This window comes from Labrus mixtus, chromosome 14 (assembly GCF_963584025.1).
Source record: "Labrus mixtus chromosome 14, fLabMix1.1, whole genome shotgun sequence".
Classification (NCBI taxonomy): domain Eukaryota; kingdom Metazoa; phylum Chordata; class Actinopteri; order Labriformes; family Labridae; genus Labrus; species Labrus mixtus.
In genome coordinates, this window is record NC_083625.1 from 2,123,643 (window position 1) to 2,146,528 (window position 22,886).

The following is a 22,886-nucleotide window of genomic DNA, read 5'->3' on the forward strand; positions in this document are numbered from 1 at the left end:
CAGTGAATATCTTAAAGGAAGAATGATCGACTCATCAATAAATCATAAAGTCTGTCCTGTGTAAATGTGTCTCTGAGTCATGACTGTCTACAATGAGGGAGAAGCTCGAGTCCCGCTGGCTGTGTTGTTGTCAGAGCCGTGTTTACATGGACGGGACGGCCGGCTCCTCCCCTTGTGTATAAAAGCTGTTTTAGTCAAGAACTAGAGAGAAGAAGAAGAACATACTCACTGATTATTTGGATGTTAGTAAGAGTTTTTAGATCACGCTCATTCTGTGTCAGTTTACATGAAATGTGAAGCTACGAGCTAACTAAAGAGCGCTAACATTAGCATGCTAACACAACAATGTGAAGCTACGAGCTAACTAAAGAGCACTAACATTAGCATGCTAACACAACAATGTGAAGCTACGAGCTAACTAAAGACCGCTAACATTAGCATGCTAACACAACAATGTGAAGCTACGAGTTAACTAAAGAGCACTAACATTAGCATGCTAACACAACAATGCAGGACACAGCTAATGTGAAGCTACGAGCTAACTAAAGAGCGCTAACATTAGCATGCTAACACAACAATGTGAAGCTACGAGCTAACTAAAGAGCGCTAACATTAGAATGCTAACACAACAATGTGAAGCTACGAGCTAACCAAAGAGTGCTAACATTAGCATGCTAACACAACAATGTGAAGCTACGAGCTAACTAAAGAGCACTAACATTAGCATGCTAACACAACAATGCAGGACACAGCTAATGTGGAGCTACGAGCTAACTAAAGAGCGCTAACATTAGCATGCTAACACAACAATGCAGGACACAGCTAATGTGAAGCTACGAGCTAACTAAAGAGCGCTAACATTAGCATGCTAACACAACAATGCAGGACACAGCTAATGTGAAGCTACGAGCTAACTAAAGAGCGCTAACATTAGCATGCTAACACAACAATGCAGGACACAGCTAATGTGAAGCTACGAGCTAACTAAAGAGCGCTAACATTAGCATGCTAACACAACAATGCAGGACACAGGTGATTGCAGCTCGAGACGAGGGCAATTTTGTCCGCACTTTGCTCTTAATGGTGTTTAATTATGGTGCGTTCTAACTGATAATTCCTTCATGTGAATGTGAGTGTAGAGGGGTTGGAGGTGTGTCTCTGGAGGAGAGCTGAGGCTTCAGTATGGTGGAGGCGTGGCCTAACAGCAGTTTGTTTTGGTTTCATGCTGGAGCTCAAGGGCGACATCTACTGGATCAAAAAGTCGCTCATTCTTCCTCCCGTCCCGTCCATGTAAACACGGCTCTGACAACAACACAGCCAGCGGGACTCGAGCTTCTCCCTCATTGTCTAACACTTATCATTACCAACACAGAATATGGTTAATTTCTCCACCCATGCAGATCTTGGAGTCACAATTCTTTTAACGCCTTGATTGATTATTTAACAATGTATTTGCGACTAAAAGCAACGAGTTGATCATCTTAAAAGTCCCAGTGGAAGATGAACGACTGTTTTATGATGCCCTAAGTAAAGACGGATTCATGCGGTGTAATGTGATACGCGGTCGATCCCCAGAGGAAAACTCTGCGTCTCTCTCTCTTCTGTCCATCACTGAAAGTCTGCCTTCACACATCTTCTGTTGTATTTTTATCCTCTTGTGCAACCTGGTGGAAAAAAAAAAAGAAAGGTTATTACATAATGAGTAAAAATAACTCGCTTGGCTGAGATCATTCTTTTATCGGCTTTATCCTCATTTTCCCATTGACCCTTATTAGTGTACACAGGAATTATTGGCCCTGGGTCAGATTGCTTTTCCATTAACTGATGGGCACAGGGGATCGTAACATCAGATCCTGTGCAGCTGCACACGGGGGCAGCCCGAGAAGCCTTCCTCCTGCTCAATATTTGTAAATCACTCCGGATTACTTTCAGCACTTAAGAGAGCAGAGACGATGCTGACACATTGATCAGTGGATCCATCTATTTCCTTAAGCGTCTCCCGTGTAATCTATCTCACTGCTGCGGGGGCAGCCATGCAGTTGTGTTACGCCCCCTCCTCCGCTGCTGGAAACGCAACACCGCCATCACATTTTTGGTGAAATTAGCACAAATTGCGGACTCAGATTACGCTTCATGGGCAGAAAACAAATTTTTCTCCTACTAGGTATTGAATTATGTGTATAGTAGCAGGAGTAAGACACACTTTTTGGTTGAAATAAAGAAACTGCAGGTTCCACAAGCGGGCTTGCATAATATCCTAGGGGGGTTAAACGTGCACTATGAGCTCTTTAAAGTCTTTATCTGTGATTTTTCACACTTGTAAATGTAGAAATCAAGTATATCCTCTGAAAATAACTCTGTGAGTCATGACTGTCTACAATGGGTGTAACACCCGAGTCCCACTGTCTGTGATGTTTTCAGAGTTTTCAGAGTCCTATCTTCACTTTGTTTACATCGCCTGGACGGCCGGCTGACTCCTCCCCTCACGTATAAAAGTTGTTTAATTGAGGGACTAGAGAAAAGAAGAATAACATACTGTACTCACTGCTTAACTGTGTTTCTAGATCACGCTCATTTCAGGTAAATTTACATGCAGTGTGAAGATACGAGCATAATAAAGATTGCTAGCATTAGCATGCTAACATAACAATGCAGCGCAAGTTGTTTTGGTTTCATGCTGGTGCTCAAGGGCGACATCTGCTGGATCAAAAAATTACATATAAAGCCTTTAAGGTATGATGGTTACCGACTGCTAAGAGCTGTGATGAGAAAAAGGATTAAGGTTAAAATAAAGTTCCAAAACTGTCTGTTGGCGACTAAACAGCAGCCACCTAGAGGTTCGCTTCAAGAGGTTGTTACTCTGAATATTTAAAAAAATAAAAAAAGAGCTGCCTAAATGTTTCCAGATGGAGAGACAACCTCAGCGGCTAAACACATGATTACTGTCACCGCTCGCCTCCTGATGTCTGAGCAGACCTGCCTCTCTGCTGCTCAGTATGTAACCAGAGTGCTAACGGAGTCTTTTGGAAAGGTTAAAGGAATGTTTTCTGTCACTTGTTTTTGCACGTGATATGGTTCATTTTTATATTTTCAAAGCTGCTCAAAGGTGCAGTATGTAACTCTGACACCTAGTGTTTAAAATGGGTACTGCAGTCTAAATTCTAAACATCATAGAGAGCTGTCCCCCCCCCCCTCTCTAGAGTCCATGCTCACTCAGGTCACCATGTGGTGGACTCTGAAGCTTCAGTGTTTATCCAGCTCTGCATGGGTCTGTAAACCTTTCTGTGTTCTAACCTCTCTCCATTTTTCAAAAGCATCTCCAATATTGATCCTAGTTTGAGCACGTTTCTGCTCGTGGAGCTTATTAGAAACATGCAGAGGCTTTTTAGGTCGGGTACAATCACTTCTATCTGAACCACTTCTCTTGCTTCCATCGCTGCAACACCTGTTGGTTTGACCTGCAGTATAAGTGAGGCACTTAAAACAACAATATAGACTGAATTTAGTGGATGCTCTTTGATCGAGCACTGCTGCCTCCAAGGACTTTTATATTGCCATCACAGCCTGGTGATTGGCTGCCAGCTGGGGCGATCTGTGGACCAATTCCAAATTTCTTTGTACCTGCAAGTCATTTAGACCAAAGATTTTAAATGAAAATGGCAACAACAGGAGCCAAGACGGGGCGTGTGCGGACTTTGACGCTGAGTCACTGAGACATGCCACAGTCAGGCTGACGGCTCACCGTCTCAGTGTAATGTCTTGTGACACCAGAGTATTTTCTTGCCACGGTTTCTTCCTTGGCGTCAGTGGGTTTTGAGACGAACAAGTCGGAGGAGTGGACCACAGAGAGCTGAAGAGTGACTCACACAAGCTAAACCCAGCAGTCTGTAGTGTTATATACGGGACCTGTTTGCACACACATGAGAACCTTCTTCTCCAGGTCATGGTTCTTAAATGTCAACAAATGTGAAGATTTTTTTGAATGTTAAAGGACCAATCTGTAAGATATCTACTGAATGAGATGATAAAGGTATCTTACTATCTGATCATTAAGGAAACATGTTGAAGTGCTGGCTTCTCTGACAACAATGCAGCAGCCAGTATGTCCTCCTAAGTTTAGATTAGTTTTAGACGCCCCTCAGTTTGCCAGATATGAGAGCAGTTATCAGGTCAACAGGTGTTGCAGCGATGGAAGCGGGCAAGAGAAGTGGTTCAGATAGAAGTGATTGTACCCGACCTAAAAAGCCTCTGCATGTTTCTAATAAGGAATAAGCACTTTTTTAAAAACTTAATTTGAGTGAAACATTTTGTGCTCAGCGATTGTCTGGTTGTAGTTTGTTGTTCTTGTTTTGGTATTTAGTTCCTGCCATGCTTGGTGTTTCTCTTTGATGATTAAGAAAAACCACTCGGAATTTTTTGCAAGTCTTGAAGATTTTTTGTGTCTCATCCACACGTGTTCACCATGTGAGAGTGACACACAGAAGCTGGACTGCTGAGATCATTATAACAGATGCTGTCATGTTTTCTGACTGCAGAGAGCTGCAACATGAGACCATGTGGCAGTCTCGGAAAACAGATACTTCTCTGCATTTCATTGGAAAATATTGGGTTTGATTTTATTTGGATGCATATCTATCAGTGGGGAAAAACCTGCAAGACACAAAGTGAAACAAATAACCTCAAAGAAAAGCTTTTCAAATTAAGATTTTATTTTTGTAACCAGCTGAAGCGGATAAGAGAACACGTTTTGGTTTGTTGGCTAGAAATATCCACAGGCTGAACACAGATTTCTTTTTTAGGCGCCCTGGTGCTCTGGCAGTAATTGGGGTAAAATAATCAACCTAAAAAAGCATGAAATGAAGCAATTAGAGCGTCGCCTCTACAGGGCAACAGAAGTGTGTTTTAAAATCCCTTTTCTCTGCTTCCATAGACTAAATATTTGAGTGTCTGTTTCAGGAGGAAAAGTGAACAAGTGAAGGGGAAAGATATTTCAAACACAGCCCTGAGGAGAAGGTTAAATCAGCACTGAGGCGCACCAGCGACGTGTGAGCTCAGATGTCACCCAGTTTAAGAGTTTATACATTTAAAGGCAGGGTTGGTGATTTCCTCCAGATCCACTTTTTAAGATTTTGGTGTAAATTGTCTTTAGATCCTGACAGACATTAATAACTCATGTTCTCTGAAAAAGGAACAAAGAAAATCCATCATCTGTATCAGTTTGTAAGTCTGTAAAAACTTTGACCAATGTCTGCCACGAGGTACCAATCTGATGAACCAATCACACGCCTCCCTGTCTCCCTGCTCGCTCTCTACCTCTTGCGTACTCTAGCTCACACTCAGAGCTCGTCACCGATGACTTTAGGAGTTTATACTGTGAGTTTACTGACCGCTGAATGAGACATGAGACAACGTAGTTTCTACACAATGACAGAGACGACCTGAGGTCCACTTCTGGAGCTAACGCTCGTGCATGTAAGTGAGGGGGCGTGGCTTTAGAGGGAGCACAGAGGGGAGAGGGGCGGGGTGCAGACGGAGCACTGAGGGAATGCTACTTTCAAAATCATGCTAGTTTTTTCGATAGATTACCAACCGTGCCTTTAATTTGTTGTAGTTCAAAAGCAAAATAAACCCAAATGCTCGACTCAGATCAGTAGCGGAGGTCTTAACTCACAAGGAATCACAAGGATACAAATCCAGGGAAGGAAAACCGACTTAAAGGGGTCAGACTGAGGCTAAAATCCATGCTAGGCCACATGTTTCCGCTTGTGTCCATTGTTTATGCTAAGCTCACCAGCTACTGCCTCACAGTTTAACTTAAGGCTTACTTTATTCCAAATAAACCACAACATCCAGTTTCAATGATGGTGCTTAAAGGGTTAAATAGGATCAGCTAGCAGTGGGAACTTTAATCACAACCTTTCCTCCTCTGTTGCTGCAGGTGGGCGGCTCTAAGATGGGAGTCATACGCTACATCGGGGAGACAGACTTTGCCAAGGGGGAGTGGTGTGGGGTCGAGCTGGACGAGCCCCTGGGGAAGAACGACGGAGCAGTAGCTGGTACAAGGTATACACACACACACACACACACACACACACACACACACACACACACACACACACACACACACACAAACACACACACACACACACACACATTGTGTATGCTTCAGGCTCCCTAAATTCCTCTGCTTTTCCCCCTAAAAGGAAACGGAGCGGAGGACTGTGGCTCCATCTGTTCACTCTGTTTGTTCTTTGTCCTCTCGTGTGTTTGTCCATGAAATCACAGCGACTGACCGTCCAGCCCACCGCTGCTCTCTGCCGCTCACTCAGCCGGATTTTATACTTTATATTCATTGAGCTTCTTCTCATCCAAAGATCCCACAGAGATTTTACTACTTAATAAAATGTTTAAAATGGTCACAGACTTTTAAGCAAATTTTTAAAGCCGACAAGAATTCAGAAGCACGTTCATTTATTTTTTACCGAAGTTTGGTTCAAAGATTTGACTTTATTGTGAAATTTTCACCAAATGTTATCAGAATTAGGGCGGGCAAACGATTCAAATTTGTAACCGCCTTTAATCCCTGAATTTTAGTAGTTAATTATGATCAATTGCATGTTTGAAATTTCATTATTTTGCATTTAAAAATAAAAATGGTTAGGCTTTTAGAAGTTTTTAAGTTTTAAAATGTCTTAAGCTGAGAGAACTTTACTTGCTGTGTGCTTTTATTTTGAAACAAGAAATCACGACCCCAAATTTCTAAAAATCTTCAGAAAACTTTCAGCTCTTTAGAGTTATTGAATTAAAATGGTGGACAAGTTTAGACCTCAGATGGAAGAAAACAAATATTTAAAAAAAAAGTGAATCTCAGACTTTTTGCAGCATTTCTTTTTTTTTTCATTCACAAATTGGCGACCCACTGGAAATGGCTCCACGACCCACTTTTGGGTCCCGACCCACCAGTTGAGGACCACTGCTATAGTGTGTCTTCGGAGGACAGGACAGTGGTAGAGTCAGAAATCAGAGAAAGAGAGAGAGAGAGAGAGAGAGAGAGAGAGAGAGTGGGGAATGACATGCAGGAAAGGAGTCACAGGTTGGACTCGGGCCGTCCACTTGGAGGACTTTAGTATCCATACACGGCGTGGGCACCAACCACTCGGCTACCCCTCAGAGCCAGAATAATTTGCACCTGTCAGGACTTTATTTAACCTGCTTGTATTGCGGTACGTAACTGTAAAGTTGTTTTTTAAAACCCTCTCCTCTTCTCCCTCCTTCCTCTTCATGCAGATATTTTCAGTGTCTTCAGAAGTTCGGCCTGTTCGCTCCGATCCACAAAGTGATCCGCATCGGCTTCCCGTCCACCAGCCCGGCCAAGGCCAAGAAGAGCAAGCGGATGGCCATGGGGGTCTCCTCTCTGGCCCACAGCCCCAGCAGCTCCTCCATCAGCTCCGTCAGCTCGGTGGCCTCCTCCGTGGGCGGACGCCCGAGCCGGACCGGACTGGTAAGAACGCGGCTGTGAAGATGTTTTTTTTGGTTGTTCACATGCGACAAAACAGTTTAGGAAACATGTTGACGATTCATTTAGAGCTGCATGTTTTCTATTTTACAAGACACTATCTGTGGGCGGCAAAACTACAGTACAGGGAATATCGAACATTTTGAAAAGAGTGCCGGTGACGTCAACAGCGCCTTTCTGAAAAGTTTACTTTTTTTTTTTTTTTTTTTTATTTTAAATTTTTTTTTTATTATGTGCAATAGAGTGACAAACTGGTGACATATACAGAACAAAAAACAAACAGACAAGGTCAGGACAACAACTCCAAAACACAGTAAAAAAAAATAAATAAAGAGATTTGAAAATCAAATCAAAAAGTTGGAAAGTTTAAATATTTTCAAACTTGAGCGTTCGGCCGCTCTCTGCTGGGAACGCTCTCTCCTTGTTGGGAACCATGGAAAAAAGACGCTGGCGTCGATCAGGACTATGAACGGGTTCACTGTCTGACTTCTCTCCTTTATCTGCTGATCTGTTAATAATTCTCCTTTTGACTCTCTGACTTTGCATTCTGCTCGTCTCTGAAGAACGTGCAGAGCGCTGTACCTTTAAGACAGACAAACATCCCGAGGAGTTATTGGCAACGGTCTATACAGAGGAGACTTTCGGGGTATCTCACATCGATTTTTAGCTGCTGGTCAGGAGCCAGATCTGGGATGGAGGACACTCCCTTTACTCTCCTTAATTGTTGGCAGCAGTTTGAGACAGCAGTAAGAGAAGAGACTCTTAAATCATGAAGCAGAGCACGCTGCACCAAACGGCCCCGACTTCTTACTGTCATGTCTTTAAAGACTCAGACTGCAGGGGCCTCATTCACCGACACCTTCCAGCGTTTTTTCTTAAATTTGTTCTGAAGAAGATCGCAAAAAAAAATGTCTTCAGCAGCCGACTTGTCACATCTGTGTTCTTAAATCGATGAATGCTACGTCCTCATATACTGGAAGTTCCTGCATCTTTTTCCTTATCAGCATAGAAAAAAACGCCTCCTCCACAAACGGCTCCAAACGGGAAACATTAGAAAGAAAAGAGCGGCAGATACGTCGAGCAGCTAAAAGTGAAGTCGACGACAGTGAACCCAGCACGAGTGCAAGAGGCGACGTTAGCGCGCCCGCTAGCAATAAACGACGGAAAACTGTCGGAAAATATGACTGGAGGGACGTCCAGTTTGGATTCTTGTTATTCTCTTGGCGCAGAGAAGGAGCCCAAGCCGCAGTGCGTGCAATTAAGGAAATAAATAATATGCATATCAGGCTCCTGTGTAAACTGTAGATGTATGCTTCTGTATTTCAACATGGCTGTAACGGTGCTACATGGAGATCCAGATGTTCTCTGTGGTGGTCCATCACTCACTCACTGTGAGAAGTTTGAGATCCACTACAAAAGACAGTCTGAGTGTGTAGCCTAACACGCTAACGCTAGCTAGCTGACTGGTATTAAAAGTGACATTTTGAAGTCTCACTTCCTGCTCCTGCTGGAGAAAAGACAAACCCATGTTGACAGCGTCTAACACCTTTCCTCTCAGACTTGTTAAGCACTCTTCTTCTTCTTCTTCTTCTTGTTTTGTGTTTTCTCGCTCGTTGTTGTTGCACCACATCTGTTTATCTGTCTGTGTGAAGTCATGTGAGGAAACACTCCTCTCCGTCTCACTCGCTCATCATGATCTTAATGCTAACCTGTGTTTTGAGTTTCACATCGATTAAACCTCGATGATTTAGTTTTATAGATCCTGTCTTTCTTCTCTCGTTTCATGGTTTGGTAATCTGTCTTTTAAAAACAAAAACGCTCTTAGGGCGGTCACACTGGCCATCTGTACCGTGCTGTACTCAAACACGATAATCAAATCGTCAAACGGGCGAGCAAACTTATCACTGAGTCTCAATCCGACCTGTCAGATCCAGACTCTTTCCGAGCTCTTAACTCCACGACTGTTCTCATCCTTTAAACGAGGAGGTTCGGCTTGTTCCAGGTTCAGGCTGTTGGTTTGTTTCTCCTCCTCAGAGGAAAACAAAACGCTACAGGAACGTTTTTGTACCAGCAGCTGGAGCACATGCTGAACAAAGCTAGCACAAGATGATGCACTTCAGGATGTTTTAAACTGTTGAGTGGATGTCTGTGTGAGGACTTCTCTATGACCTGATGTAATCGACCGTGCTTGTTTTGATGTATCCTGTCTGCTCTTGTATGTAGCTATTGGGACGCTGACTCTCAATAAAGAAACCTGAACCTTGTACCTTAAGAGCAGGATGCAGATTTATTTTAAAGAAAAGTTTAGAGTCATAGCTTGGATTTAAACTCCCCTTCCTGAAGACATTAGGTGGACACTACCTGTTTTGAAATCTTTGCATAAACACTTTTATAAGAAGGCCTTTTGAAATGATTGATGGGTAATCCATCACAGTTTTTGTTCCTGATGTGATTCATTCATTCTGGCTGATTTTTTAAATGTTTTCATGTTGTATCTCTGAACCTCCATGGAGAATAAAAAAAGTGTTGAACTGGTCTCGAAGATCAGGGAGAAATCCTGTCACAGAGCACCCTCTAGTGGTCAAAGAAAATATTGCACCATTAGCCGGGGTGAAAGTAGACATTAGTAGACTCTCCTTGGCTTCAGGCCTCCTTAAAAAACACTCAGCATCATCTTTCATACGTGTTTATTTACAGGACTTCATCCACAGGACTTTACATCTCTGTCTTTTCTTTTAAACATTTGATTTTTGTTTTCTGTGTTTAATGCTGGAAGTGCGACCGTGTCTGGTTTTTTTTCCCAAAATCTTTTTATTAGTTTGCACAGATGATAAGAAAACATACAGTTGACATTGTACTGTGGTCATCTTTTGTAAACTCCATTCCTGCCTTCTCCCGCCGCCCATCCCAGTTAACCCCGTACCCACCCGCCGAGTCAGGAATCCTACTCCCACTCCGGAGGGATAGCCTGTTTTCACAGTAGCCTACCCAGGAGTCTCATTCCACTCATGCATACTAGGACAAGGAGCAAGAAGAGAGAGGAAATAATAAATGAGTAAAGTAAATGAAGAAAAAACCATTAGAAACTAAACTTCAAGATAGTTTGTGTCTGGTTTTGAATTTTGGTTCTGGCAGGCAGCTGCTGCCTGCTCTTTCTGGTGACTGAATCTGTTAGTGGTACAGAGTACCGGACCGTACCGGCCTACTCTCCCCCCTGACCTTTAGAGACGTTAACTCTGGGCGCCAAAACTCTAGACAAACTCTAGACAAACTCTAGACAAAGGGGCGTTTGAAGGCTGTAAGTGTTGCTTAAAGTGTACTGAACTTTTCCTGTAACATACCACATGTTGAGTCCTGACTGAAGACTGGAGGTTTGATTCCAGCTCAAGCCGTACGTTTCATCCTCTATCTCTCCTTCAGTCACAGAAAAAAAAAAAAATGCCTGTAAATTATACAACAATGATTAAAAATACAAAGGCGTAGCTAATCTTCAAGGTGGCTGAATTCATTTCAGTGTTTTCAGAAGATCTTCAGCTCCCGTATTTGGAAAGTTGAAACACACCTCAGACCGAGACTTTGACTTTTCATGATCAAATATTTAATGTGTTCTAACTTTAAAGCAGTCTGCATGTCAAGGTCACAAACACTTCTTCCCCGTCTGTGTTTTTGAAGATGTTTTTTTTCCACAGTAATACTTTTAAATATTTTAATCTCAGGCAGATTGTGATCTTGAGGGGTTCGAGTGTGAGTCTGTAACTCGTGTTTGACCTCGTCTGTCCTCTCCAGCTGACGGAGACGTCGTCGCGTTACGCCCGTAAGATCTCGGGCACCACGGCCCTGCAGGAGGCGCTGAAGGAGAAGCAGCAGCACATCGAGCAGCTGCTGGCCGAGAGGGACCTGGAGCGAGCCGAGATGGCCAAAGCGACGAGCCGCATCAGTGAGGTGGAGAAGGAGCTGAACATCTTCAAGGCGCAGCACGTGCAGGTGCTAACACAGAAACCCTTTTTTTTTTAAAAATCTGTTCTCTGAAGTACTGCATGTGTCTTTAACAGCCTTCCTTTAACTTTCCACAGTACATGACGGAGAATGAAAGCACCCTGCAGCAGGTCAAAGCCATGATGGCCTCCACACAGAAAGACAAACTGGAGCTGGCCAATCAGCTGGAGGAAGAGAAAAGGTGACATCACAGCTGTTTTCATTAGCATCATTAGCCGTTTTAGCATTTGCACTCCTGAAAAATTCTAGAGGATTTCAGGAGGAGTGCTTCTGACAAACAACCAGATAACAGTGTCACATGTTTAGTTTAGAAAGAATGAGTAAGAGAGTGAGAGAGTAACCTTTTTGCACACTCAGACAATCCAAACATGTTTATTTGAGGGATCCTCTGTGTCCGCTTTACAGGAAAGTGGAGGATCTCCAGTTCAGAGTGGAGGAGGAATCCATCACCAAAGGAGACCTGGAGGTAATTATCTGCATTATAAACACATAACAACTCTTCTTCTTCTGTTTACTATAACCAGCGTGTCTTTAAATATCATCGAGGGAGACAGAAGATATACCGGACGTTAAGGTTTGATGTGAGAGTGTTTCCTTCAGTGCACAAAGATTTTAAAATATATTCAGATCAGAGACGAGGAGTTTAGAGACACTTCAGGAGGGAGACGATGATCTGGACTTGAACCCTTCCTTAACAGATTGACAGCTTCCCCAGACACTGACCTCAGAAAAAAACACATATTTTACTAAGCTCTCAGCTGGAGGAGAATTTTGGGGCAAAAGTCGGGGAAAAATACGGAGATTTAAAGAAGTGTGAATAAATGGTTTATTCAGCGGAGGTAATGTGACCTGAATCCAAATTTTGAAGGTTTGCAGAAAAATCTATGAGATATGATATCAGTCCTCTCACCTCGGTGTGCTACGTCCAAACCAGAAAGTTAAACATGTAGACATTTCTCTGGTTTTTATTCAAAGTTTGGACTCAAGAAGAAGCAGAGATGCAGACCTGAATTCATATTAATAAATAAAATATCTGTCAGGTCACCTATCCTCCTCTTCAACCAGTTTAAATAAGTCTGAGAGCTCCTCAAAACATGTGTGTGAAGTTTCTTGTTCTAAATCCACTCTGATCCTGTATTTGATCATGTCTATAAACCCCTCTATTTCAGCCCTGCTCAGAACAGACTGTTTCTGTTTCTGTACCTTTAAATATGTAAATGAGCTGTGTCTGACCACGCCCCCTCTCTGGAAGGACTTGGGTGTCTCGGTGCTTTCTCGCTCCATGTCCTATTGTTTACGGTGAGAAGGCAGACTCAGAGGGCAGAACAAACACCTAGCTGTGGGAGTGTCACCCACCTGGGGGAGGGGCTACTGCCCTTTGTGATGTCATGAAGGGGAAAATCTCCAAACGGCCTGTTTGAGCACACATTTTCTGAAAAGTGGAGCAGGAAGAAGATGGAGAGGATGGACTTTTCTCATGATTGGGGGGTTTGTAGACGGACTAGAGACACATGTTAGTTTTCTTAAAGTTTGCATCATGTGTGACCTTTAAGTGTCTTTTTATGAGATGTACTAAATGAGTAAAGAATATAAGATGTTCATCTGGACTTGTCAGGTGGGTGTGGTTTACGATAAGAATAGAAATCAGACAAATAGACTTGCTGAGTGAAATCAGTCGGTCTTTCTTATTTTATGGTAACAAGACAAATCTTTCTATTGAGAGTGGAAAACAAGATGGCCTCCTTTAATTTAGGGTTCAGTCATGTCTTTAAGTCGTCAGGCACCAAAAGACAAAAAACAAAACTCTTGATTCATATACAACATGCAGTAAGGTCTGCTTCTGCCAACAGGGAAGATGCTCTCATGATGCAGCATCCTTGAGGTTGGGTAAGAGAACCAAGGTGATGACAAAGGGACTTGATCTTTTTTCTACCTTTTGATCCGCCGCCGAGCTATCTCAATTCCTGACTTCAAATCGAAAAAAACTTCAGACGCTGTCAAGGACGTCGTTAACCTTGCATAGACTCTCTTTACTCTTTCTCTCCTCTGTGTGTGTGCTGCTGAAATCTGAATGCTGCTCAGAGGAGATGACACCTGGGGCACCGTGCAGCGGGTTCCTCTCTCTTAATCTCTCTTTTTGTTTTGATTGGGTACGAGTGTGTGTGTGAGGATGTTTCCAGCCGTGTGTGTGTGTGTGTGTGTGTGTGTGTGTGTGTGTGTGTGTGTGTGTGTGAACGGAGTGTGTTTGGCTGCTTCTAGATGATCAGAGAATGGCCGTGCTCTCGTCTCATCTTTTCATCCTTTTCTGCACCAATGTTTGGACGGTGACACATTGATTCTCCGGCTCCTTTATTTAATAACTCTCGATGGATTGGTTTGGTTAGATGGTTTGAGATGAACTTTCAATCATTCATAAATAAAAAAACAAACAAACTGTAGTTTAGTTTTGCTTGGAATTGCTGGATCAGGGCACAACATGTAAATAGTCCTAAATGACTTGTCTGCAGTCCTGCATGCATCCTAACCCTGAAGACATTCAGTGGATGAAACAAAGTTAAGAGGGAGCAGGAGGCTGAAAAGTTAGGGACCAATTTTCAACATTTCAAAAACTAAACTTGTCTGTAGTTGAGCATGATGCACAGATGTTTGTCAGTGTTGGATTTTGAGTTTCCAACATTTACAGTTTTTACGCAGCAAGAACAACTGCTGAGGTAGGGATCTTAATATGAACTCAAAACTTCTTAAGCCTCGTCCACACGTAGGCGGGAATTTAAAATAATCCCGTCCACACACAATCAGTTCTCAAAGACATCTTCGTCCTCTTGAAAACGTAAAACACACTGTTATGGCACGCCAATGTGACATTCGAAAACAGTCCTCTGCAACAACCATTTCATTTTACAAAGTCGTCCAATCAGGCGTCTCTGCTCGTCGACATGGTGGGAGAGTAACTGTGCATGTGTAGTTAGCAACGTTAGCACCAGCGCTAGCTTGGTGACGTCTGTCATTGCACTTATCTCATGAAAACAAAAGTGAAATCGCAGGAGAAACAAAACTACACATAAATTCCCTAAAATTAAAAAAAAAAAAAACATAAATACCCTAAACGGAGTTTCTGAACATCTTCACCTGCCTGGAAGGAGTTTTACAAAGTGACTTAAAACGCAGATTGCGTGTGTTTGAAAGGTTGAACTCTTCCTGCGTCCAATGAACAGATCAGACCTTTCTCTTACAGAAACAATGGCGTGCTGAAAAGGGTTCTGATATGTAACAGCGAGAGTCTAATGAGTAATTCAGGACTCTTAAAGTCCATAAATAAAACGTTTATGTTTAAAGTGTAAAATAATCTCTTATCTTAGGAGCGAAGCAGGTCGGACAATGTGTCACTGTTTGCAAATGTCTTGTGATTCATTGGTACTGTATATTTACTGGAATGCACTTGGATTTTCTTTCATTTTTGCAAAGACCTTTCAGGAGTTTCCTTTGATTTTCCTTTTTTCCTGAGGCCTGATTTCTGCTCCCCCTTTTCTCTGGAATGACCTCGTTCTGTTGCAGGTGTTTTCCACCTGTTACTGCAATTCAAAATGTGACATATTCCTTCTGCGATCAGAGAACAAACTTCCAGCAGATTTGATGGATTTTTGTTTCGTTTTTTCTCCTCAGCAAACCACGGTTGAGGAGCAGAGTCGTATCGTGCAGCTGGAGGAGGAGCTCGGCCTGCGGCGGGCCGAGATCGAGAACCTGCAGACCAAACTGAGAGGAGCCGATGCAAACTCGACGAACGGCGGTGAACTCGCCCCGGGGTCGGACGCCCAGCCGGAGACCCTCCACCAGCTGGCGTCGGAGAGCAGCGAGCTCAAAGAGAAGTATGAGACGGCGGCGGCGGCAGCGAGCCGGCAGGAGGTAGAGGCGCTGAAGGCGGTGGTGGAGAATAAGAACCAGGAGCTCAGTGAGATGAAGCTGAAAGTCCAACAGGCCACCAAAGAGAACATGGACATGATGGACACCTGGAAGGTATTCTGATGATTCCTTTTTTTAAAAACGTCACAAACTATTTAAAAAACTTTAGCAGAAGCTGGAGGGTCACTTCAGTGAGCTCTGAGTCGTAAAAAGTATGCATGCAGAAGAGGCAAAAGGTTGAAAGTCAGAGAGCAGTATGTTCTAATTAATTTCTTTCAGAGTTTTATTAGCTGAAAATTAATGTGAGCGTTGTGTTTCTAAAAACAGCTGACGGCTACAAGTGTAAAAAAAACCTCAGTGTTAGGTGGAGGCTAAGCGAGGTGAGAAACCAGATGCAGAATCCAGACAATGAAGAAGGTCACAAAAAGTGCTATGAATTAAAGTGAGAGTCTCGAGGTCAGGGGGAGGGGAGGGTCTGAGCGGTGTGCCAGGGAAGAGGAGCAGAGCAGGTCAGACAAATAGCCTGAGGAAGGCTGACGAGCCTGAGTCCAGAGATCCACGGGATGAGAGGTGAACCAAGTCCAGAGATCCAGAGAGGGAGTGATGATCCAGAGTGGACGCAGGAGTTCAGCTGCAGGCAGAGAAAAAACAGGTGTAAGTGAAAAGATACAGAAGTTAGAAGAGACTTTGCACGAGATCGTCTGGTGAACAGAGTCGACGATCTGGGCAGAAGGGGGGCAGAGGGGGGGCAGGTGAAGTCCAGTATTTGGAGCAGAGTTGATTGTAGATGATGTGCAGCTGCAGCCCAACTCCTGCACACCTGACCACAAACACACACACACACACACACACACACACACACACACACACACACACACACACACACAAACACACGGTTGTGACTGGTGCATGTTGTTCTCTTGGGTTGGCACAATTTCTCACAAATGGACCGGGATGTATATTATATAGTTTGTTAGCTTGATGCTAACACATACAGGAAATTGCCATTAACTGGCTAACTGAATTAGCATTTGGGATAATTTTAGACTTTTTATACATTCATGCCTCCTCACAAAGCTGACATGCTCTGAACTCCGGGTTTCATCACTGATGTTAAATCCTCGTCACTGTTTCTTGTATGTCTATCTCCATCAGTCAGATGAGTTCAGGGACCTTTGACCTTAGTACCTAACTTGAGGCAGAGGGCATTGTCTGTCGTTGCGAATATGAGTGTGGCTGGTTGTCTGTCTCTGTTTGTCAGCTCTGTGATTGGCTGGTGAACAGTCCAGGGTGTAACCCCGCCTCTCGCCCAATCACAGCTGGGATCGGCTCCAGACCCTGAAGTGGAAAAGCGTAGTAGATAATGGATGGATGGATGGCATTTTAATTGTATTCAACAGGTTATCTGCCACTTAAATTCTCAGGATCTTTTGTTTCTCAGAGTTTGGGAAATTGATCACCAGATTTTTTGTTTTCCTTCCTCTTGGATCTTCTTCAAATCTGAGATCGGCTGACGCAGTCCAGTAACTCTTCCCTCTTCCCCTGTTCAGGCTAAATTTGACACTTTGGTGAGCGACCACCAGCGCTCCCTGGAGGAGCTGAAGGCCACGCTGAGCAGCGACCGTGCGGCTCCAGAAGGTCAGGAGCAGGATGCCCAGGAGCTGAGGACCGCTCTGGAGAGCCTGAAGATGGAGCACCAGCTGGAGGTGGAGAACCTCAAGGCCAAGCACAAGATCGAAGCCGCCATTCTCACCAAGGAGCGCGAAGACTTCTGCTCTCGACTGCAGGACGCCAAAGAGCAGCTGGCAGAGGGGAACCAGGCGTCGAGGGCCGAGCAGGAGGCCAAAGGCGGCAAACAGGCGCTGGACGTGGCCGCGGATAAGCTGCAAAAGGCGGAGCAGAGGCTGGCGGAGATGGAGAAGCGTCAGCTGGAGCGGGACAGGAGCACAGAGGAGCTGAGAGAGAGGCTGGAGCTGTCGGAGAAGAAGATGAAGGACTACCAGGCTCTGCAGAAAGCTCAGGCCGAGAGCCAGGAGGAGATCCAGAAACTGGAGGAGAAGCTGAGGGTGACGGCCAACCAGCTCCAGGCCATCCAGGCCGACCGCTACACGTCCAACGATGCAAATGTGAGAGGATGAAGAGAAGTCAAGACGTTTCTGATGTGCACACAACTTTAATTTAACTCGTGTCACTGCTCTATCTTTTTACAGGTGATCGAAGATAATGAAATATCAGACGAGAAGATGAAGCTAAAACAAAACATCGAAGGTAACAAAAGTATTTTTTTTTTTTGGACTGTCAAATGGTTCAAACATTGTTTTGCATGTCCACACCACACACCAGACTCTGCACCTATAGAGACAGAGCCTTTGGTGTACGAGCCACCCACCCTCTTGAACACCCTCCCTGACCTGTCCCCATTACATTTGTTTGTTCTCTTCACCATGAAAAAAATCCTGCGGTCCTTTGAAAGTCACTACATAAAATCAAAAACAATCAAAGCATGATGTTGACATAATACAAACAGTTAAAGGTGACGTATCCTCCTCTTCTTCTTCTTCAGTGTAAATAAGTGTCAGAGCTCCTCAAAACATGTGTGTGAAGTTTCTTGTTCTAAATCCACTCTGATCCTGTATTTGATCATGTCTATAAACCCCTCTATTTCAGCCCTGCTCAGAACAGGCTGTTTCTGTGTCTGTACCTTTAAATATGTAAATGAGCTGTGTCTGACCACGCCCCCTCTCTGGAAGGGCTTGGGTGTCTTTCTCGCTCCATGCCCTATTGTTTACGGTGAGAAGGCAGACTCAGAGGGCAGAACAAACACCTAGCTGTGGGAGTGTCACCCACCTGGGGGAGGGGCTACTGCCCTTTGTGATGTCATGAAGGGAAACTCTCCAAACGGCCTGTTTGAGCATACATTTTCTGAAAAGTGGAGCAGGCAGAAGACGGAGAGGATGGACTTTTCTCATCATTGGGGGGTTTGTAGACGGACTAGAGACACATGTTAGAGTTAGAGGAACATGGTGAAGTGTGTTTAGCATCAAATGTGACCTTTAAGAACAATGGAAAGGAAGAAGGGTTAAAAAAGTGCATTCTTTGTGCATTCATCCTGGTTTTCTTGAACTCTGATTGTTGTTTTTGTCTTTCTGCAGAAACGATGGAGAAGTTGTTGAAAAGAGAAAAAGAAGTCTCCACTCTCACGTCCCAAGTCGAAGGCCTCAAATCCCAGATCGGAGGTAAATGTCGAGGAGCGTTCGGACACCTTTTCACAGCTCTGTCACCTGATACACTGACATTTTTTATCTCAGAATGTTTGAGTGTCTGTGGAAAGATCACATCTTTTCAAACCCAGCAACAGAACCAATAAAAATAAGAACTTTTAAAGTGTAGCCTGCAGGGGAGCTCACACGTCTCGTCCTTCATCTCATTCATGTTCTGGTCCTGTGGAAATCTTCATTTTCTTAGTTGAGCCGTGCGACCGACCCCCCTTCATGTCTCACTACTTCTGCTCTCACTTAATTTTTTCCGTCAGTCACAGCGAGGACACCGCTCCGTCTAACGCGCTTTGATCATCGCTGTGAAATCTGTCGATGAGCTGATTCTTACAAACTCCCGTTGCATCAAAAGGACCTGAAAGAGTCCTCAGTTAGCTCTTAAAACCACACTGACACACTTTGAAGAAAACATGAATCGGTTGAAAAATGGAGATGAACAATGAAGCAGACAGAGGAAGAGTTTCATCATTCCAGAGTGGGGCTCCTTTTTTAACACGACTTCATCAGCTCGGTTTGAATCCTCGACAGGCAAAGTTTAGTAGATATTTAAGCTGGACATTAGAGCAAAATACTTTCACAGTGCGGTGTATGGCAAACATTAAAGTCTTTATATGTGATTTTTCACACTTAAATGTAGAAATCAAGTATCTCCTCTGAAAATAACTCTGTGAGTCATGACTGTCTCCAATGGGTGTAACACCCGAGTCCCACTGTCTGTGATGTTTTCAGAGTTTTCAGAGTCCTATCTTCACTTTGTTTACATCGCCGGGACGGCCGGCTGACTCCTCCCCTCGCGTATAAAAGTTGTTTAATTGAGGGACTAGAGAAAAGAAGAATAACATACTGTACTCACTGCTTAACTGTGTTTCTAGATCACGCTCATTTCAGGTAAATTTACATCTGCTGGATCAAAAAATTACATATAAAGCCTTTAACGCACAGATCTTTATAAAGGGATGCATTAGTCGTATTTGGTTACCTGAGCCTCGTTTCCACCGAGCGGTTCAGTTCAGTCCGGTTCACATTTATTTGTGTTTCAACTGTCAAAAGTTTTGAATTGTACAAAAACGAACTGAACCGTACCGTCCTACTTTCTTGCTTCCCTTCTGTTGGGGTGCCAAGCGTACCGATCCGACCCTAAAGGCGGTACCTAGACACACTGCGGTCTGCTGATTGGTCAAAAGAATCCTCACTCCCCGTGTGACAGCATCTGTAAAACACAACGCACACGATCTTTAAATATCCTGTGGATTTTGAGAGAGTAATGTCAAGGTTGTTTTTTTGGGGGGGTTTTTGTAACTAAAGTCAGCGTGTAGCTCCGCCCCCATGTACGACCTCAGAGGTGCTGCTCTTTGTTGAACGCCATTCTTGCCCTTTGTTTATGGCGTCACGTTCTTCTTCTGTACACACAAACACCACTCCTCTCCTGCTCGTGTTTTGACAGATTAGGTGGGAAAATATCTCAGATTTTGAGTGTTGGATATCCCCTCATAACAATCAAAACGTGTGTGTCGTCAGTGTTTTAACAATCAGAGATCTATTTATCGCCCGCTGTCTCATCAAAGGAGGTCATGGCTGATTTTTCATCACATCATTTAGTTAACATAAGTTCCCGCACTTCCCTTCATTGAAAACGATGTAAACACTTTTTAAATAAACAACAACATCCCGGCTGATTCTTTTGGAAACATCACAAACCTCCTCCTTTTCTTTTCTCTCTCTCCAGCGCTGGAGAGCAAAGTCCGCTCGGGGGATAAGAAATCTGAGGCGCTGGCCCGGGAGAATCTGCGCGTGGAGGCAGAGCTGGAGTCCATGACCAAGAAGTCCCATGATGCATCTGGGCAGCTGGTCCACATCAGCCAGGAGCTGCTGAAGAAAGAGAGGTAACGGCAGACAGCGGTTTAATCGATTGAACAAACTCGCCTCGGCAGGGAGTGACAAACGATGCATGAAAATACATCACATGATCAATTTGATAATGGACGCCAACTCGGACGCCACGGGCTTCATTGTTTGAATTATGATATTTAATCTGGTGATGTTTCATCGGGGTTAAAAAGTCTATAGTGCTTATCAGCTGCGCCAGGAGTCACATTACAATCAGAGCTTTTGTTTCCCACTGCAGCCGGCCGTGCAGTTAATAAACACGCTCTCTTCGTTTATCATTACAAGTGTTTAAAACTTGTGAGCAACTTTTAATGCAGTTTCACCGTCCCGACACCCGAGCTAACGAGAACACGGGGACTTCTTTCTCCTCTCCTCACTTTTTAATCTAAAAGTTCCTCGTCCCTCTGGGGAAATATTTCCTGCATTCTGGCTTTATGGTGAGTATGAACACGTAATAAAAAAGTTAAACAGAGAGCAATTAAGATCATAAATAAATATATTCTTCTGTGGAATAAGACGAGCTCAGCGAGGAGATGCCTCGATGTTTAACTTCAAACCCTCGTTGTTGTTTATTCCCCTCACACTCTTCTTGTGTGATTGTTTATTTAAAAGCATTTGGACTGAAGATCTGTTCAGTCTCATGATTATTAAAAATCATTAAATACACTTTAATAAACTGAGGGGGTCTGATGAGTTGAACTGAGCAGATTTTAAATATTTTGGATTTTAAATACTGATCAAATGTGAAAGTTGAGATGTGCGATCTCGTTGTCGAGGGTTTCCAAACTAAATCACAGCATCACAAGTTTATTATGACGATGAAATGAATACATGAAGTAGTTATTAACACACAGACAGACATCAGAAAAAAACATGTTAGTAAGAGAAATTAAAAAAATTAGAGAATTGAAAAAAGACCAAGTACTTTGAGTTTTCTGTTGTATCTTTCATCACAAGAAGTTCACTGTTTTACATTTTAAGATGAGAAAATGTTTGAATGCTTTGAACTGCCTGTCTTGTATGAAAAGTGTTGCCGTCTGCAGGCTTCATATTTTGTGTGTTCACATTTTTTTCACCTCAAGAGATAAAAAAAAAACACAGACTTCCAAAAACAATTCCTTTAAAATCTCTGCTAACTGAAGCAGCCATTATTTATCCACCGGGGTGTAACAGAGACGTTGTCACAGGTAGTTCTTCATGCAACAGGAGGATCCCACCCTCACACACACGTTCACACACTGCGCTGGAGGAACTCACACACTAATGCTCTAATTGAATTACACTCTTGGCTATCGTGCTGCACCTCGTCCATTATTGATGCTTATGACGGTAGTAAATGCTAAAAGGCACTTAAAAATAAGCGCCTCAGGCCATATAATGTTTTTTATCTCTGCATCATCTCGACAGCAGTTATGTTCAATAAAGGTATAGAGCGTTAGTGCTTTAGGATGAGGATAACATTAGCTCTCTCTTTATGCTCCTGCTGCGTCTTCAGGCTGTAAGGGAAACAAACCAGAACATCGCCTCGAGCCTCGAGATGATCAATGTCAAAAACTCTGTCGCTCATTTCTATCCGTCTTTAGAGTCTCAGATACCGACCATGACGCAGACCGTGGGCTTCTGATGCTCCCGCACTGTACAAAACTCAAATCTTGGAAAGTCAATCTGTTTCATTTCAAGTCAAAATATCTCACTGCTGGGGCGCTGGTGGTGCAGTGGTTAGTGCGCACCCCCCCATGTATGGAAGCTGTGGTCCTCCAAGCGGGCGGCCCAGGTTCAAATCCAACCTGTGGCTCCTTTATTCTCTCTCTCTCTCTCTCTCTCTCTACCCGGTTTCTGACTCTACCCACTGTCCTGTCTCTAAAGTAAAGGCATAAAATCCACAAAATAAACCTTAAAGTCTTTATGTGTGATTTTTCACACTTAAATGTAGAAATCAAGTATATCCTCTGAAAATAACTCTCTGAGTCATGACTGTCTACAATGGGTGTAACACCCGAGTCCCACTGTCTGTGATGTTTTCAGAGTTTTCAGAGTCCTATCTTCACTTTGTTTACATCGCCGGGACGGCCGGCTGACTCCTCCCCTCACGTATAAAAGTTGTTTAATTGAGGGACTAGAGAAAAGAAGAATAACATACTGTACTCACTGCTTAACTGTGTTTCTAGATCACGCTCATTTCAGGTAAATTTACATGCAGTGTGAAGATACGAGCATAATAAAGATCACTAGCATTAGCATGCTAACACAACAATGCAGCACGAGTTGTTTTGGTTTCATGCTGGTGCTCAAGGGCGACATCTGCTGGATCA

General features: G+C 43.6%; 1 protein-coding gene across 3 annotated transcripts in view; it reads left to right on the forward strand.

Moving 5' to 3' along the window:
- The window catches only part of clip2 (CAP-GLY domain containing linker protein 2), a 43,970-nt gene that overhangs the window by 15,702 nt on the left and 5,382 nt on the right, over positions 1-22,886 (forward strand). For 2 of the 3 annotated variants that reach the window (XM_061056357.1, XM_061056358.1), the window contains exons 4-14: positions 5,939-6,063; positions 7,288-7,501; positions 11,303-11,500; positions 11,590-11,693; positions 11,918-11,978; positions 13,363-13,413; positions 15,176-15,526; positions 16,963-17,538; positions 17,623-17,680; positions 18,565-18,648; positions 20,414-20,570. In XM_061056357.1, coding sequence (XP_060912340.1) covers positions 5,939-6,063; positions 7,288-7,501; positions 11,303-11,500; positions 11,590-11,693; positions 11,918-11,978; positions 13,363-13,413; positions 15,176-15,526; positions 16,963-17,538; positions 17,623-17,680; positions 18,565-18,648; positions 20,414-20,570 — 1,979 coding nt within the window. The remainder of the gene's footprint in view (positions 1-5,938; positions 6,064-7,287; positions 7,502-11,302; positions 11,501-11,589; positions 11,694-11,917; positions 11,979-13,362; positions 13,414-15,175; positions 15,527-16,962; positions 17,539-17,622; positions 17,681-18,564; positions 18,649-20,413; positions 20,571-22,886) is intronic. The other variant, XM_061056359.1, reaches the window with a different exon arrangement.